We start from the raw sequence: 17,363 nt of genomic DNA, 5'->3' as shown, positions 1-17,363 counted from the left end.
CTTTGCCCACTCTCCCTTATTTATTATACCAAAAAAAGCAGTCTAAACAAATACAACATTTTAAAGAAGCGTAAAGAAGCGTAAATTAATGAGATTAATAATTTATTTAGAATTTTTTGAATGTTATTACAGATTCAGACCACAAAGAACTATTAATTTTGTAGAGCAAAGGAGACATTGATATTCTTGTACACATAGACATCATTGTATACATACACTGCTGTAGAATGGGGGAATATTGAGGGATTAAACTTTTAACTGCTAAAGACAAATATATTTACCTAAATTATATCTTTACCTCTTATTCTGTGCATTATACAAGTGAATGCCTGGTCAAAAGCCTTGCATGATATTGCAACAATCCAAAGGACTTTTGCAATTGCAAGATTTCAATGGTAGACTAATGGCAAAATTTCAACATGCCATGTTATTAATTAATTTTTCCAGCAGGAAAAAACAGCAATGCAAATTATGTAAATCTGAAATCCAGCTTTGTAAACAGTCAGACCACTACTCTTTCTCAATAAATAAAGCCCATGCCTCATATAGCCGCACTAAATGTTTGCATATTTACACGACAGATTTACATAATCATTCACTAAACTCATTTACAGTTCGAGACAAGAGAAGAAGATGAATTCAAGAAGATAAAACACTGTGATACACTTCAAGCACCCCCCCCCCAACCCCCACATCTACATCTAATTATCTGTACAAGTGTCAGGATTCACAACAGTCAGACAGCAAATAATGTACAGTGCATAGAGATCACCATGCCTTCATTTAACAAGTACTCCAATAGATTTTTAGGACACAGAAACAAAGAACCTGCCATTGTCTGTCAAAACAGCCTGATCTCACAGTGAAATCGGAAAGAGTAGACCGACTTTTCTTTAGTCAAAATCGGTATACGTTAACCGAAATTTTGAAACACTGCACCCCAGTGGACAAAGCGGTAAGTGTTGTAGGGCATATAGGCACGTGTGATCTCCATTTATGTCCAGGAGAGGTCGCCAAAAGCTAGTAGTGAAGCAAGTTGTTTTCAGCTTTACAGGATGTTATACAATGAAGAGAAAAACATATATTTATAGATTCTATCCCCCAACCCAAACCCAAACCTTACCTTAACCAAAGCAGTGTTAGAGGTAAAAGTGAAACCTCAGAAACATTGATTATTCAAACACGGTTACTGTCTGGCTTTGAACCCTAGTCTCACACACAGCTGAAGCAACGCCCAGACAATCGCGCCAGGTGGAAAGGTAAACACATTGAAACCACTGCAAACATGTCTGAAAAGAATGCGTCGGCATACAGTCGCCGATCCTATGGTATCAAAACTATCGGAAACATCATGCCGACTTCACGTGTGATCATGCTGGTCAAAACGAAGGTGTGATGATTTTTGCACGCCATTTCATCAAGCTGTATCACACACCAAATACACATCTTTGATCCTTTAAAAAAGCCTTGTTCTTGCCTTTTTGACTGATTTCTTATGACAACCTTCTTCGTTCCTCCCAGTCTGTAATAGTTTCTTGATTTATCTGCACTGATATGCAGCCAGAAAAGAATAGCGATGCTTTATGAAACATTTGCATTTATAAATAGCACTATGGTTTATGTGAAGTGAGTGATTTAGAGAGTGTGTGACTTAATTAGTGCAGGACTGGATGTGTGTTTTAACTGGCATTTTGAGCATGATAAATTAATTGAAACCACTTAGAAATAATGGGAAACTCAATGTTTTCTTCATAAATATTAAAGGTTTCACCTTATAAATAATGATCTGAATAATATATAGAAATTTGCAGACCCTATGAATATGATCACAGATAAAATTCAAATGACTAGGCATTAAAAGTGAATAAATAATTAAAAAATAAACAACTTAAAGCTACTCAAGGGTCATGCAATGGCGTAATGGCATGTTAATAGCAATACTAATAAAAATATGTAATTGCCAACAAAATAATAAATACGCCAGTGCTTTAACCTTGATATCAGTTGGTCAAAGTTTGCTCACTCAGAAAGGAGCCTTGAATCCAATGGATGAAAATAACTTAATCTTGTTTCTTTAGGTTTGCAAGATTAATATGCAGTTGAACGAATTTGGTAACACAGTATGGACAGCTGGGCCACAAAAGGCTTCCAACCACTGAAGCACATCCGCCACATTTTGATTGTCCACCATCATCATCATCATCATCATCATCATCATCATCATCATCATCCTCATTATCCTCATTATCCTCATCACGGCCAATGACATTTGAGTTGTTCAACAGAAGATAAATAAATCTGGCATTTGGTCTGATGGTGTTTGTATTTTCTAGTATGACCAATTCGGATGGCACATTTTTCAAAGTAAAGGTGTGTGAAACACAGAAGTGGCTGCTCTCAGTTAAAGCTGTTATGGAAGCAATAAGGTCATGAGCGCCTTGTGAGCGACCCAGCACACGAAGACATGTCCTTTTTATCTACAACAACTGATAAAGGAATATCTTCACACCATTGTGCAAACAAGGTATAGCAGAAACTCACTGTTTAGAATATTTCAAAAGAGTATGAAGAGTTCTATGATAGCTCTGGTTTTGTCCTTTCCACAACAGCAGGTTTTGTGATTGATAGACAAGTTTTCCTTTGAGCGGGATGAATGAAAGCACACAGTTTAGTACACAACAATATGGAAAGCTTCAGTCTTATCTGACACCGAACAGATGATCCTGTCACTACCTGATGTTCCATATCCAAGCAAAGCGTGTTCTCAGTGCTGGTCCATTTCGCTCCCTGTTGCAGTAATATCTAGTCCAAGCTTGTGCTGGAGCTTGGCATTCCAGCATCTGGTTTGTCGTAAATTAGCGACGGGCTCTGCTATAGCTCACCATTGAGTCATAGCTTCTACTCCGACTGCTTCTGCTATCTAAAGAGTTCCATGATGAGCTGCGACTGTAGCTTCTGTATGAGGAATAAGTGTGACTGCGACTTTTATTTCGACTGCGCGAACGACTGCGGCTGAGAGAAAACAGGCGCCAGGAGAGGAGACTGGAGGATCGACTGCTGACAGAAGGGCTGGGACGGTAGTAGGGGATGGGTCTCTTTCTGGCACTGTGCAGGACAGGACGTAAAGCATACAGAGAGAATACAAATAATGAGTTATTAATGAAAGGCATTAAGTTAAAGGAATATTCCAGGTTCAATACAAGTTAAGCTCAATCGACAGCATTTCTGGCATAATATTGATTACCACAAAAATAATATAAACTCCTTCCTTGTTTATTAAAAAAATGCAAAAATCACAGTTATTGTACAGTAAGGCACTTACAATGGAAGTGAATGAGGCCAGTCCATAAATACACTGTATTTCAAAAGTATAGTCACAATATGTAAACATTAAACATATGGTATAAAATTGGTTACTAACCTTATCAGTGTAAAGTTATATCCAATATTACAACTTTGATGTCATGTCAACATTATGGCAGTAAACCCTGTAATCTGATAAACGCTGCAACACCAGTAAATCCCTGATTTTATCATGCTAAGTTAACATGTTAACACATAATGTTTATGTCCTGTGGCTACACTTACAAAATGTTGTGTATTTTAATGTTTATGGACTGGCCCCATTCACTTACATTTAGATTTGGCAGACACTTTTATCCAAAGCAACTTACAGAGCCCTTCTTACAAGGACAATCCCCCCAGAGCAACCTGGAGTTAAGTGCCTTGCTCAAGGACACAATGGTGGTGGTTGTGGGGATCGAACCAGCGTCCTTCTGATTACCAGTTTACCAGTTATGTGGTTTAGACCACTACACCACCACCAGTTTTATGCAAAAAATGATTTTGATTGAGCTAAACTTGTATTGAACCCAGAATTATCTTATTTGTCTTTTTAACGTACAGCCAATGATTGCAGGACCATAGGAAGGAAAAATGACAAAGAAGGTCTCTATAGTATCTTAATTGTTTCTTCTAGACAGCAATGAGATTTAATTGAGAGCAAATGAAGACTTCTGTTTAAGTCTCGTGCTTCTCAGATTTTTCTCCAGAGAAAAAGGCTCCCATAATCTCATGTGTTGTCTCTGGAGTTTCAAAAGAGAGCTTAGCAAAGTCTCAACCTGTGGTCAGATTTGCCAAGATACCAAAGTTTGCATTCAAGTCTGACATTTTAATATGAACTCAAACATTTCTTATAAAATTCTTCCATGACCAAATTATCTGAGCAATGTTATCCACATTACTGAAATTGTATAGCTCCATACTCTTACTGCATGCCAATAATTGTCTCAAAATGTTTATTTCTCCAAACGAATTTTAGAGAAAAACATCCGAGACAAAGTTCATACTAAAAAGAAAAAACTGGTAATACAATTTTCTTATTTTACTGTAAGTAAAGGGAATATTTAATCCGTGATTTGTACCACTATCAGATTCATAGGTTATAAGATGTTGTTTGTGCTATAGTGCTAGATAGTTCTGTAAGAACAGACCTTGTTATCCTACGAGCTTCGAGATGGCTGGGGGAATCTCTTCTTCTCTTTCTCATTGGGGAACAAGGTCTTCTCCTATTGTGCTTTTTACTCTCACAGGAACGGCAGTTTCTCTTTCGCTCCCGAAACCTTTTCATGCACACATGAAAGAGATGTGATGTGATCATGCATGCACTCAGTAAGAGGTTTTATTAACTTTTTCCTAGTATATCTTATATAATTACAAATTTCAGCTGAAATGTACCTGTCTGTTGTGCACCGTGTGTAACTTAGACAGTGGCAGCAGCTCGCACTAGACAGACTGTCTCTTCGTGAATCCAGTGAGTAACTGGATGAGTGGGAATATGATCTATAAAGGATCAGAGGGAGATAGTATTGTCAGAAATCAAACTGAAAGTTATCATCTTGCTTTTTCACTTAATTTTACTTAATTTTAATGTAATTTACATTACATTGTAAAAAAGTAGTAACCTGCCATTTTTTGCATTAAGGAGCTATTTCTGCTTGTTCTAACCCCAGCTTTCTGATGTAACCTTATGTAGTCAGGTTGATTCAGTTATGTTAATTCATATGTTGAATTGAATAAAAACAAATAATTAGATGTTACCACATGAAGCACAAAAAAAAAAAAAAGTTGCACCACTCTCCCAAGTTCACAACAAGAGCACAAAACATGTAACACCCATCTTTAGCTATGCCCCAACAAAACAATATTACTACTGTCAAATAAATCATAACACAGGCACCAAAAATAATAAAATAAATAAATACAATGAAATAAAGATGTAAATATTCCATGACAAAGAGAAATTATAACATAGCAGCTCTGTGACCCACCTCCTCCCTGAGGACCGAGATCGGCTTCTAGAATAGCGCCCTGAATATCTGCTTTGGGATGATGCGCTTCTGCTGCGGGATCTTGTTCGATGTTGATATCTATCATAAGAAGGTCTCTGATTCCTATCAGGGCCAAGACCCAGAGGTGTCTTCTCAAAATCAGAGTATCTTCCCATTTCCTCACTGCAATTATAACAGGGAAATAATGTTAGTCTTCTACTTTAAAAATGTGACAATGTGAGCGACAGAGCTTGTCCAGGAAATATTCATACTGTATATGCAGAGAGATGGCAAGAAAGAGTGCGGTATTTGATGAATAACAAATTATAAATTTAACAAGACATTGCAGTTGATGTAAGATACATTCACATAAGCTTTTTTTTTGCAGAGAGAAGATCGAAAAATATTACATACTGTGGGTTTAAAAGTCTGACACCACTAATGAAATACATGATTTACAGTAAAACATTTTCATGGATGTTCCCATTTTGCTTCAATGGCAGTATGCAATTGAGCTGGCATGGACTCCTCAATTTTCCGCAAAACCTGATAATCCATGTTATCCCATGATTTGAGAATGTTCCAAAGAGCATATTGTTTGCTTCAGTTCAAAGCATGGAAACTTTATTTTTTGTTCCAAGGATTTAACATATTCAATGTCTTAAACATTTCTGAATAATTTTAGATAATAAAGTTTTTTTTTTTTTATTTCCAGATTTAAAATGGAGAGCTCAGATTTAAATGTGGACTAAGAATTTTGAACCCCAATGTATGCCAAAGCATAACATTACACAGCCTCACCCTTTGAGCTTGTTGAAGACAGAGCTGTGTAAAGTATTGTCTCTCAGCAACGGTTTACCCAGAGAGTCATAGCTGGTTAGTGAATTTCCTGAATCTGAGGCATTGTCCCCATCGGCTAGTCTGAGCTTCATTGGAGATGTCAACTCTTGATATGATACCTTTTTGTTTCCAACAACCTTTGACCTTGTGATGCCAGTTTTACTTGAGGGTGGAGAAGACGTGTCATTTCCCGAATCGTAATCTGCATGTTCTTTGCCCTTATTGGACAGTGAGTCCTTGACAATCACCATTTTGTTTAAACCCTCAACCCAAGGACGTGATGGTAAGACCTGCAAGTAGACAAAACAAACACAACGTTTTTAATTTGCTACATGCGTGATGCAGTGTGAGTACTCTTTATAAGGCATGTATGTCCCTACAGAGTACTGAGAGGAAATTCATTTTATTGGGACAGAAACAGAAAGAGATTTAAAAACGCCATGCAAATCTGTCACATGCGAGAAATTCTAAAAGAAACGAGAAGACAAAGCAAGAACTCTTACAAAAGAAACGAAAGAAATAGAGATTGAAGAGAGAAACTAACCAATGAACCAATGCTAATGAAATAGGCAAATTAAAGAAACATCCAGATCAAAAAAGAGAGAAAAAGAACCTTGGTGAATAAACTTCCAGCTACTTTTAAGTAAGACGAGAGAGAGAGAGAGAGAGAGAGAGAGAGGAAAGAAAACAGAAACAAAATCCCCAATTTTAAAGTATTTTTCCATTATAGGACTCTGAACAGACATCACAAAATGGGCACAAGTTAAAATAATAATAATATATGAAAAGGGTTGCAGACAAAATAATTTAACTCCCATCACTCTAACTAGCTAAAATCCTTGATAAAAATCAAAAAGAACATGTTTCTGCTTCAGTCCCCTGTCGGAAGAGATTTTACAGTCCACCAGCGGCCTACAATAAGTCCCTAAATCTGCGGATAGCGTCGACTTACCAATCAAGACTTCCTCCTTAAGTAGGTAAGGTGAAAGAAAAAGGGAAGAGCGGGTGACATAAGTGCATCGTTAGAGTTGTAAAATGCAAGAAAAATACAATAACCCTCTCTTCTTTAAATCCAGCTCCACTCTGCCACATACTGGCATGTGCCTTTTTCTTTACCTTTGTTGTGTACTTGTCCTATAATTTTTTTGTGGGACGGAATTTAAATAAAAGTTTAAATAAATGTAATTTATTTTATTAAAGATAATAGACAGTTGCTGCTATGTTTCAATACAATTCAAGTATGCCACAATGAAACAAACAACAAAAAAAATGGATTTTGGTGTAATGCAAACTTTGAATAGCCCAGTGCTTATTGAAATCATTTTCTTTTCTAGCATTGGAGTGTGAGATTTATATATTTATGTGAAGGCTATGCAAGGTTATGAAGATTTTATTCTCCAGGGAATAAGCTTTTTGCAAGCCTCAGTATATGAACGAAACCAATGCAGAGCTGGCCATGTCTGGGCCAACACAAAAATAAAACACACCTCAAAAATATGCTTTTAGAAATGTGTTCAAGGGAGACTTGCACACAAAAAAGGTTTATAGCAACATTATAATTTAAGGACGAAGGAATCTTCAAAAAATAAAACATCAGTGAAAGCATTGTAGAATTATGTCCAACACGTCTTGACATTTTCTTTAGATGTCAAGAACATTTTCCTTGTAGAAATTCTTTAGAACCTTTAGATATGTATTTAGATATAACAACAAAAGAAAAAAAGGCCAATCAGTTCTATGAATGATCCATGCATATGCTAAAAATAATTAAAAACAGAAAATTGGTTTTACAACGTGAAAAGTAATGTTTACCTCATGTTTTGGTGGTTTATTTGGAATAATTACTATATTATTAGCCAAAGATGGTCTTAAATCATAATTTTGTGTGTTTAAATTCCAAATATTAGCAATGATTAAACACTTAATAATGTAATTAGTGTAACTTTAAGGATTATTTGAGGAAAATGATGAGTGTATACTATTTTAGTGACTGTATGCGATTTACCTGCCGGGACACTGTTACTCTGGTGAATATGAATAATCCCAAAAGACTTTGGTAATTGTGTCCATTACTTGAAAACAATGTTACAAGAGTTTCTTTACCATTCTCTCACTTCAAGTAGCACACTGCAGATACGACATTTTAAGACTAGTCAAGATAACATTCACTGTTTATGTAAGAAATTGTCCTTTAGACACTGTAAACATTCATGTTTTGAACTCATGTATTTAGAGTGTAAAGAGGTTGTATGTCAGTTTTAACAAGTATAATTACTAGGAGTGGAAATCACTTGAAAACCACTCTCATTACAAAGTTTATAAACGGAAGATCAAATTGCGTGTCAAGCATGTGCGCAATATGCAAATCTGATGTTAGTAAAAAATGCATATCACAAATATAAATAGTAACACTTTACAATAAAGTTCCATTTTTCAACATGAACTAACAATTAACAATACTTTTACAGCATTTATTTATTTATCTTGGTTAACGTTCATTTCAACATGTACGAATACATTTATGTATTTGTTAACATTAGTTAATGCACTACAAGCTAAAATGAACTAGCAATAAACAATTGTATTTTTATTAACTAACATTAACTTATATATTGTTAATTGTTAGTTCATAATACCATAATACCTACTAATGTTAACGAATGGAACCTTTTTGTAAAGTGTAACCTCACTCAAAGGCATTGCTACAATGATTAGTGTTCCTATTTAAAGTGTAAATGCAATATTTCCTATTTATAAAGCAAAATAAGAGACTGTAAAATGTATTCGCTGAGAATGAAAAACATAATGACCTTACATTTAACTATGGATCACAATCCTACCCACAGTTATTGTAAAGAAGTTATTATTAAAGAAAATTCAGCAACAAGCAAATTGTCAAATAATTTACAATAAATGTTTCTCCATGGGGGAAAAGATGTGCACTGGCTGACTTTCAAATGCATTAGCCTGACAGATAAGTGTAAAATAACCCTATTTGTCTTGACACGCATCAGTGGCAAAAGAAATCAATTGTTCCATAAGGGCCTTAAACAGAGCAGAGAGTTCGGCACTATAAACGCATCAGGTACCCATCAAAAACACTTACAGTGCTTTCAGAGAGGCGGCAGCAGCACTTAGAGGAGATTTGATTGGTCAGCTTGATTGCCGAACTGCATGCATCGCCTCTGTGATCAGCTGATGAATGCCCACCATCGTGGAAGTCAGCCTTTTCACAATCTTCATATCTATAAACACAAAGCACATAATCAAAGTTACCGTCCTCTCAATCTTAAACAGACTAAAGTCAAGGAATTAATATATTCATATTCACATTAAACATACTGCACATACTACTGTAATACCATTTCACTTTATCAAGATTATGTTCACAGCACTTTTCAGAACAGTAGTAATAAAACTGCAATGTGGAATCAAAAAGTGTGACCGCAAAGGTAGAATCTAGAAGTGCTATGCCTCAGTTTTCCCTATCTACAGCATTTAGGCAGTGAGCTGGAAAGGTGAGTCCTCCACAGGTTAGCATATGGTGAATGTCACCACCGGGAGCAGTCTGAATCACAGAGTGGACACACTCTGAATGTGTGAGACTGAAGAGGAACCCCGAGGGAGTGAGGCTAGGGGTTGAGATTCCATTTATTTTATATAGAAATAGAGGCAGGTTTGTAAGTTTGTGAGGGGAATTCACTAAGAATGAATTGCGCCTGGTAAAGGCATTATTTGCACCCAATACACTGAAGTAATTATGCAGATCATGCATTGGTGCAAACACAGCCACAAAATCTGTGCTGAAGGCGGTTTGCATGGAGCCATTCTGATCTCGCAATCTGGTTCTGAGTGGATGCAACAGACCACTACGATCTGGCACACTTTATCGGAACAGTACAGCATCACTCCACAACTGTGATCCAGACAACTGAATCATCTCTTTAAAGGGTTAGTTCACCCAAAAATGAAAATTCCCACATCATTTACTCACCCTCATGCCATCCCAGATGTGTTTCACTTCCTTTCTTTAGTAGAACACAAATATATTTTTTAGAAGAATATCTCAGCTCTGTAGGTCCATATAATGTAGATGGTGACCAGCACTTTAAAGCTCCAAAAAGCACCGACAATCGTAGTAAAAGTAATCCCTATGACTATTGATAATATGAATATCTTCTAAAGCTATACTCTCACTTTGGATGAGAAACAGATACATTTTAAAGTCCTTTTCACTATAATTGATTCCTTCCAGTCGATCTCCAATGCGCTTTCATGAGAGGACTGAGTTCACACAGCCTCTCGCGTGAAGTAAATACGTTGGCACAACATTGCACCATTAGCTGGGTAATTCCTAGCCAATCACATGTAAGCCATTGCTTTATAAGTCTGCTCACAATCATTGCTGTTGCAGTGTGCTAACACGGCAACCTCCACCACCCCACCACCACCAGTTGAGTCCCGTCCTGCAAGGGGGTAGGCCCCTCGCCCCTGCCTCCTATCTCCGGCAGGATATGACGGTTCCGAGTATAACTTCGTCTGACCACCAGACGGGGCCTACGCCAAAGAGAGACATTACTTTTCTGTTTTATATTCATCAAATTATGTCATCTTAAGTGAAATTTAAGTCTGCGAGTTTTCCTGTTAGAACTGACGTGATACAACTGCAAGTGCATTTACAACAGAACGCTGTTCACAAGCTTCTTTGGTTTTGCTTTCATTTGAACATGCCAGCACAATTACATCGAGCCAGAGGCTGCGTATACTCAGTCCTCAGTAAATGATGAGAGAATTTTCATTTTTGTGTGAACTATTCCTTTAACATGCTGAAAGTGTGACGGAATACACCACACATCTTCATATATGCCAGATTATAATGGTCTTCTCCACCATTGTATCATTATCTTATAAATTGCAACTGCCACGATCAATAAAAACATGCACAATCATCTCTTTTAAATAATATTAATTTGACAGATTTCATCTAGCGGTAATAGCGCAATGTAAATTGCATTGGTCAATTTTTGTGAATGAAGCACAATCTATACTGAGCTTTATTTCATAGAAAGGAGGCGTGTTTGTGCAGAAAGGACTTAATATATTCAAGTATAATATAAAGGAAATATTAAAGACACAGCTTGATTTCAGCACTATTTGTGCCTGCTAAAACTAGATTGCAGGTGGATATTGAATAAGACTTGCTTTTTGCGCAGAAATACCAGTAAAATATTTGGAAACTGTTATTGTTGGTGCTTCACCCCAGTCTCAGCTTAATTTCATTATATGGACAAGAGTGGCCAGGGTATTCTGAAAAAAATCTCCTTTTATCTTCCACTAATGAGAGAAAGTCATACGGGTTAGACAAACATGGTGGTGAGTAAATGATGACTGAATATCTGTCTTTGGGTGAACTGTATCTTTAATATTATTCTTTTGCTGAAATAACACCAGCAGTGAGATTCAACTAATGTCCATTTGTTTAAAAAATGGCAACATGCAGTTCTCTGTTTTGTCTTCCATGACCTAATTCCTCTGATCAGTACAAGCCAAAGGTGGAATAAGATGGTTTTCTATGAAAGAACACACCAATTATACAAGCTCAGGACATAGATTTTCTGTAATGGTTTTTCAGAAGTGAATGGGGATTCACAGGTGAAGGAACTGACGGCCATTGTTCCTATGATAAGACCTGACTAGAGCCTTTTCAGCTCTTGAAACCACGTTAAGCTTCACAGCGATGGCTTTCTATAATGATTTTGCACTCTGAATATCCCTAAGAAATTCCAAATAATGGAGAGATCAGTTAGGGATTTAAAAGCAATCATCTCCTGCTTAAGATTATTTCAATTTGAAACCTGAGCTTGCGCTTCTCTGCTCTCAAATAGGCATATGTTCAGTAATGAATGAATGAGAGGGGCTTTTGCATAAATGACTAATGAAGTAATCACACCTTGTTGAGTGGTGACACCTGGCAGAGAGTTTTGGGACAATTTAATCCATAAAAGAAAATGTGTCTACTTTGATGTCTTCATGTAATGCCAAATTTAGTTCTAAAAAATGTCTTTGACCCAGTAATTTTTTATCTCATAATCTACACGCATTTGCCTAATAAGGAAGCATACTATACTCAAACTTCTTAACTTTTATTTGTAAAACTGTTTGTGCATCTGAGATCAGGAGGACTTAAGGAGTAGCTCACCCAGAACTTACAATTCTGTCATCATTTACACACTATCATGTCATCGGATGATTTTCTTTCTTCTGTGGAGCAAAGTTGTAAGGCAGAGTGAGTCACCATTCACTTCATTGTATGGGAAAACAAAGATGCAATGAAAGTGAATGGTGACTGAGGCTGTCCTTACATCACTTTTGTGCTCGACAGAAGAAACTACAGTAAGTCATAAAGGTTTGGAACAACATGAGGATGAGTCCATAATGTTTTTATTTTTGGGTGAACTATCCTTATAACATCTTTACTGTATGATTATAGAGAGTCTTCACTTACACCATCTATCAAAGACCACACATTTAAACCTGAAACATAATTTAATATTTCCCTGTTACTCCTCCCAACAGTGCTCCATCTCCACCTCAACCCCTTCACCCACAACCCACTCCACAGAGGCATAAATGTCCACAGGGCGAGAGCTCAAATGTCATCCCCCTTCCAGTTTTCACTGATCTGCATGCCAAATGTTGGGCATCAGCTGTGAGAGGCAGATAAAAGAGTTTCCTCTGTGTCACCTCTACCTTTATCAGTCATCACCACAGTGGCACAGATCCCTCACTGCAGATAAGATAAAAACACCTGACTGGCCAGCATGAAGCCCTGAATACCCTGACACCAAAACATTTTTGCAAAAACACCATCACTTTGAAGCAGGAATTTGCCATCCCTGCATTGAAAAAGTTCATGTAAAGGTTCTGAATAAATAACCATTTAATACATTTAAAGGCCAGACTTCCTTAGACCTCAACACACACTGTATCTTATCGTAAAACATTGAATGTGTTGCAATAGTTGAAACATGTTTTTTGAGAAGAAAGGCTAACTTAAATAAGTGATGAGCATGCTGGGATATTTAATCAATCATGTAAAAATGTGGCACGGGAAAAACGTGGCTTGTTGAGTAGAACGGGCTTCTTTCAGTAAAAGTACAAGAAAAGATTCACCCCTCCGAACATTATGCAAACTATACTTCATTAAGTTAATTTAAGATACATATGTGTTGGACATGACCACTTTAGGAACCAGAGTTTCCCTTTATTCACTCAATCGACGTTGTGTCAAATGAAGTGACACAAGGGGTCTTCAAATGAAGTGACACAAGGAGCCTCGCGTACCTCTGAACTTGTGATAAGACCAATAAGAAATTGGCAGACAGAATTTGCATGTCCCGCACCCAGACATACGGGTATAAAGGGAAGCGGGCGTGTGTCTGTCAGTCAGATTTTTCCTTTCAACAACCCCTTTTAGGGATCAGGTGGTGAGCCTGAAAGAGCTGCTCCGGGAGGAGGCAGAAAAGCCTTGTCGTTGCTGTGTCTGGTGCATGCTTGGATCGCATGCAGAGTTTTAGATGCTCTGAGAAGCTCTTATATCTGTATGTCCGGGTAGTTGTATGCAAATTCCACTCGCCAATTCCCACTGGCCTTTTCTCAAAGATCAGAGGTGTTTGGGGCTCCCAAATCGACACAATGTCTCGTTCCCTCTATCAGGGAATGGAGGTTACAACAGAAACAAAGACGTTGCATGTTTAAACTGGCCTTCTCCCACATATTCAGTCATATGGTTACACCTATACCTGATTTCCATGCAGGGAGAACTTCTAATTTCTACTTTCCGGTGTCTGTGTTTGCGATGAGAGTGGCTCCTTGACCTGAAAGGTAACCAACAGACATTTAAGATATTACTTTTTTACCCTCCTTCTCTGCTGTTGTGCACTCAAACAGCATCACCAAGGCTTGAAAGTTGTACATTTACAGTATATTACACATAGTTTATCTTAAATTAAATCACATTATTATGGAAGTGACAGAGAGAGATAGATGAAGAGAGATTAAGGAGCGATAGTAATTATGGTGCCATAAAACAATAAACATGACATGACAGAGAAGAGTCAGAGCTTCTTATGTGAGTGTCTCTGAAGTTATATAATTTAATGTGACACATGTAAAACTGTTAATTCATCTGAAATGTAGACAGTTTATTCACATGTTCAGCGCTTGAATACAGACTCACATTACATTGCTGAGTGATTTAAATGAAAGTACAATATTTTATACAGTTGCCCAACATACTTTAAATTAAACAAAGAGTAGAACATGTTTAATGGACTGAGTTTAATTAATACACTTTAAACAGCAGCTTATATATTTGTACATTATCATAAGAGATCAACTTATTGAGCAACATAAATGGTCACTCACAACCCATTTTACAATATTAAATTAGAAGTAAAAAAAGGAAGGGAATTGACTTTATCTGGAATTGAATGGATAATAAATGGATGTTCCAGATCAGAATGGACATGAGTGAAAATATACAGTTGATTGAAAATGTTGTCTTAGGAATCAGGCCTTTTATTTATTTGAATCTCTTCCCTTGTTGGGAAACGATTTGGTGACTGGGATGCAGAGATAGTAGGTGAAGTTCCATTTCAAGTCGGTCACTCGACGTTACTTATGTCGAATGAAGACAGGTCACTCCCGAGTCCCCGATCTCTCTGAATAGCTTTCAATCATGCCAATTCAGATTGGCAGATGTCTTTTGCGGTCCCGCCTCCATGCTCAGCGAGCCTATAAAAGGCTGGGAGAAAGACGGGCTGAATATGTCAGCGAAATTCTCTGTTGGACAGATGGTTCGTTTTTGTACAGCATATTCCCAGAGGAGTGGCTTTGGAAGGCGAGGCATGTTGTAGTTCAGCTGAACTGGTATGTATTCTCTCATGCAAGCAGTTCCCCGTGGGTGCCGTCATTCCGTGAGATGCAAGCCGAATTCTGCAAAAAGTCTGCTACAGCTGTGGAAGCTATACGTTTTTCTGAAACATGGTGAAAGATGGATTGTAGCACACAGTGCTTGACACATCACAGAAGCCACAGCCCCTTCTACCAGGCGCATGTATACGCAAAAATGGTGAGTCTTCTCAGACTGGTGTGCATCACAGAATGAAAACCCAGCAGACTGCTAGGTGAACGTGATACTTCACAGTCTTCAAGAGTGATTGATGCAGGTTTCTTGTGGCTATTTCTGCGATCACACCTCGGTTAAAGGCATTTCAATAAGGAAGCATGATCTTGTTATGAAATTCCTACGGGAGTGAGGCGTATCGGATTTACAGTCCCAGAACGGGAGCTGTTCTTGGTGCTGAAAAGCTCTATATGGCTCTCCATTTGAAGCTGCCTGGAAACAGTGGAACTATGTGGTCTCTCATTTAAAAATGTTTTATTACTGGCTCTTGCTCCAGAAAAGTGTGTAGGTCATAGAGGTTATTATATTTTTTTATCCCCTTTTCTCCCAATTTTGAATGCCCAATTCCCACTACTTAGTAGGTCCTTGTGGTGGTACATTAACTCACCTCAATCTGGGTGGTGGAGGACAAGTCTCAGTTGCCTCCACTTCTGAGACCGTCAGTCCATGCATCTTATCACGTGGTTTGTTGTGCATGACACGGCGGAGACTCCGCATGTGGAGGCTCATGTTACACTCTGTTAATCACGCAAAACATACCATGTACCCATTGAGAGCGAGAACCACTTATCACGACCACAAGAGTTTACCCCATGTGACTCTATCCTTCCTAGCAACTGGGCCAATTTGGTTGCTTAGGAGACCTGGTTGAAGTCACGCAGTACACCCTGGTTTGGAACCTGAGAATCCAGAGGTGGTAGTCAGTGTCAATACTCACTGAGCTACCAGGCCCCCAGGGTCATAGATGTTATTAAAATATATGAATCACAGGGCTTGGAATGCCCTGTGGGGATTAAAGCCCACTCCACAAGAGGCATGCCTTCCTCTTGGGCATGTGTAAAAGGTCTGTCATTGTCAGGCATCTGCCAAGCAGCAGGCTGAGCTTCCCCAAACACATTACTAGATTTTACAATCTAGATGTTTCCTCCCTGTCTTCACAGGTGCTCTTGGTGAAGGGAATTTGAGCTCTCATCACAATGAGTAGCATTAAAGCAATTGCCTTGAAAAATGAAGGTTGTTGGTTACAACTTTCTATAGTTTTATGTTTTATTCTGAACCAAATAGAAGAGTATTATCCTTTGGGTAAAAACACTTCCCACTGGTTATGCAGTATAATTACTGCACTTATGGCATAAAACCATTTGATATATTCCCCGGAATAGTTTGATACAAATAGGAAGGATTGCTAAAGATTGACTGTAAATTATAGCAATAATCTTATATATACAGGACAGTGGGTCCTCAAGTATGTATCTGCCTCATGAAGGCAGTTAGGGCAATTATTTATCTGGCAAATTTTTTCTAGATATCATATGGGAATATTCAACTCTTCCTTAGCTTGGTTTAAAGTGCCCCAGAAGGCAGACCCTTTCATATCCAGGATTGAAAGTCTGTGATTCAGTCCTCCCACTAACAGTTCATCACCTCACCTGATGTGAGTTCTATGGAAAAGATTGGCTAAACCTCATCTATGGCAGTGTCACTAGGTGTCACTCGCTCTCTCGAACTCTTCCCCAGCCAGGTGCGGAAATGGGCTGTCTGTGAGCTTGCTACCATATGATGGCATTATTATGGCGTTATTTTAGAGGGACCCGCAGTCGTCATTCGACATTAGTAATGCCGAGTGACCGACTTCAAAGGGAATGTCTTGGTTACTGAAAAGTATCCCCGTTTTCCTGAAAGGAGGGAATGAGACGTTACCTATTCCAGCCACGATACTGATTACCGCTGAAAAGTTGATTGAGATCCTCTCGCTGTTTCAGTCGAAGAAGGTCCTGACAAGCTCGTCTTTCTCCTCGCCTTTTGTAGGTAGCCTTAGTCATCATTCGATGTAAATAACATTTCATTCCCTCCTTTCAGGGAACCAGGGCTACGTTTCATTAACCTAGACGTTTACCCTCTAGAGTAGGGGTTCCCAAACTTTTTTGTCATCCAAACCCCTTTGACCTAAATTAATTACTTGAAGTACCCCCTGATATTTTAAGTAATGTTTACCTTTAGAAACA

The 17,363-nt window shown here is 38.0% G+C and overlaps 1 protein-coding gene across 1 annotated transcript in view; it reads right to left on the bottom strand.

The window, feature by feature from the left end:
* Positions 1–171: 171 nt before the first annotated feature.
* LOC127643109 (serine/arginine repetitive matrix protein 4-like) overlaps positions 172–17,363 on the bottom strand; it is a 67,377-nt gene continuing 50,185 nt past the window's right edge. Inside the window, exons 7-13 of the mRNA XM_052125685.1 lie at positions 13,973–14,047; positions 9,277–9,415; positions 6,132–6,460; positions 5,331–5,513; positions 4,738–4,842; positions 4,494–4,622; positions 172–3,105 (exon numbers count right to left, since the gene is read on the bottom strand). Of these exons, the coding sequence (XP_051981645.1) occupies positions 2,856–3,105; positions 4,494–4,622; positions 4,738–4,842; positions 5,331–5,513; positions 6,132–6,460; positions 9,277–9,415; positions 13,973–14,047 (1,210 nt within the window). The 3' untranslated portion in view covers positions 172–2,855. The remainder of the gene's footprint in view (positions 3,106–4,493; positions 4,623–4,737; positions 4,843–5,330; positions 5,514–6,131; positions 6,461–9,276; positions 9,416–13,972; positions 14,048–17,363) is intronic.

This window comes from Xyrauchen texanus, chromosome 4, assembly GCF_025860055.1.
Source record: "Xyrauchen texanus isolate HMW12.3.18 chromosome 4, RBS_HiC_50CHRs, whole genome shotgun sequence".
Classification (NCBI taxonomy): domain Eukaryota; kingdom Metazoa; phylum Chordata; class Actinopteri; order Cypriniformes; family Catostomidae; genus Xyrauchen; species Xyrauchen texanus.
This window is presented reverse-complemented; position numbering and strand designations above follow the sequence as displayed.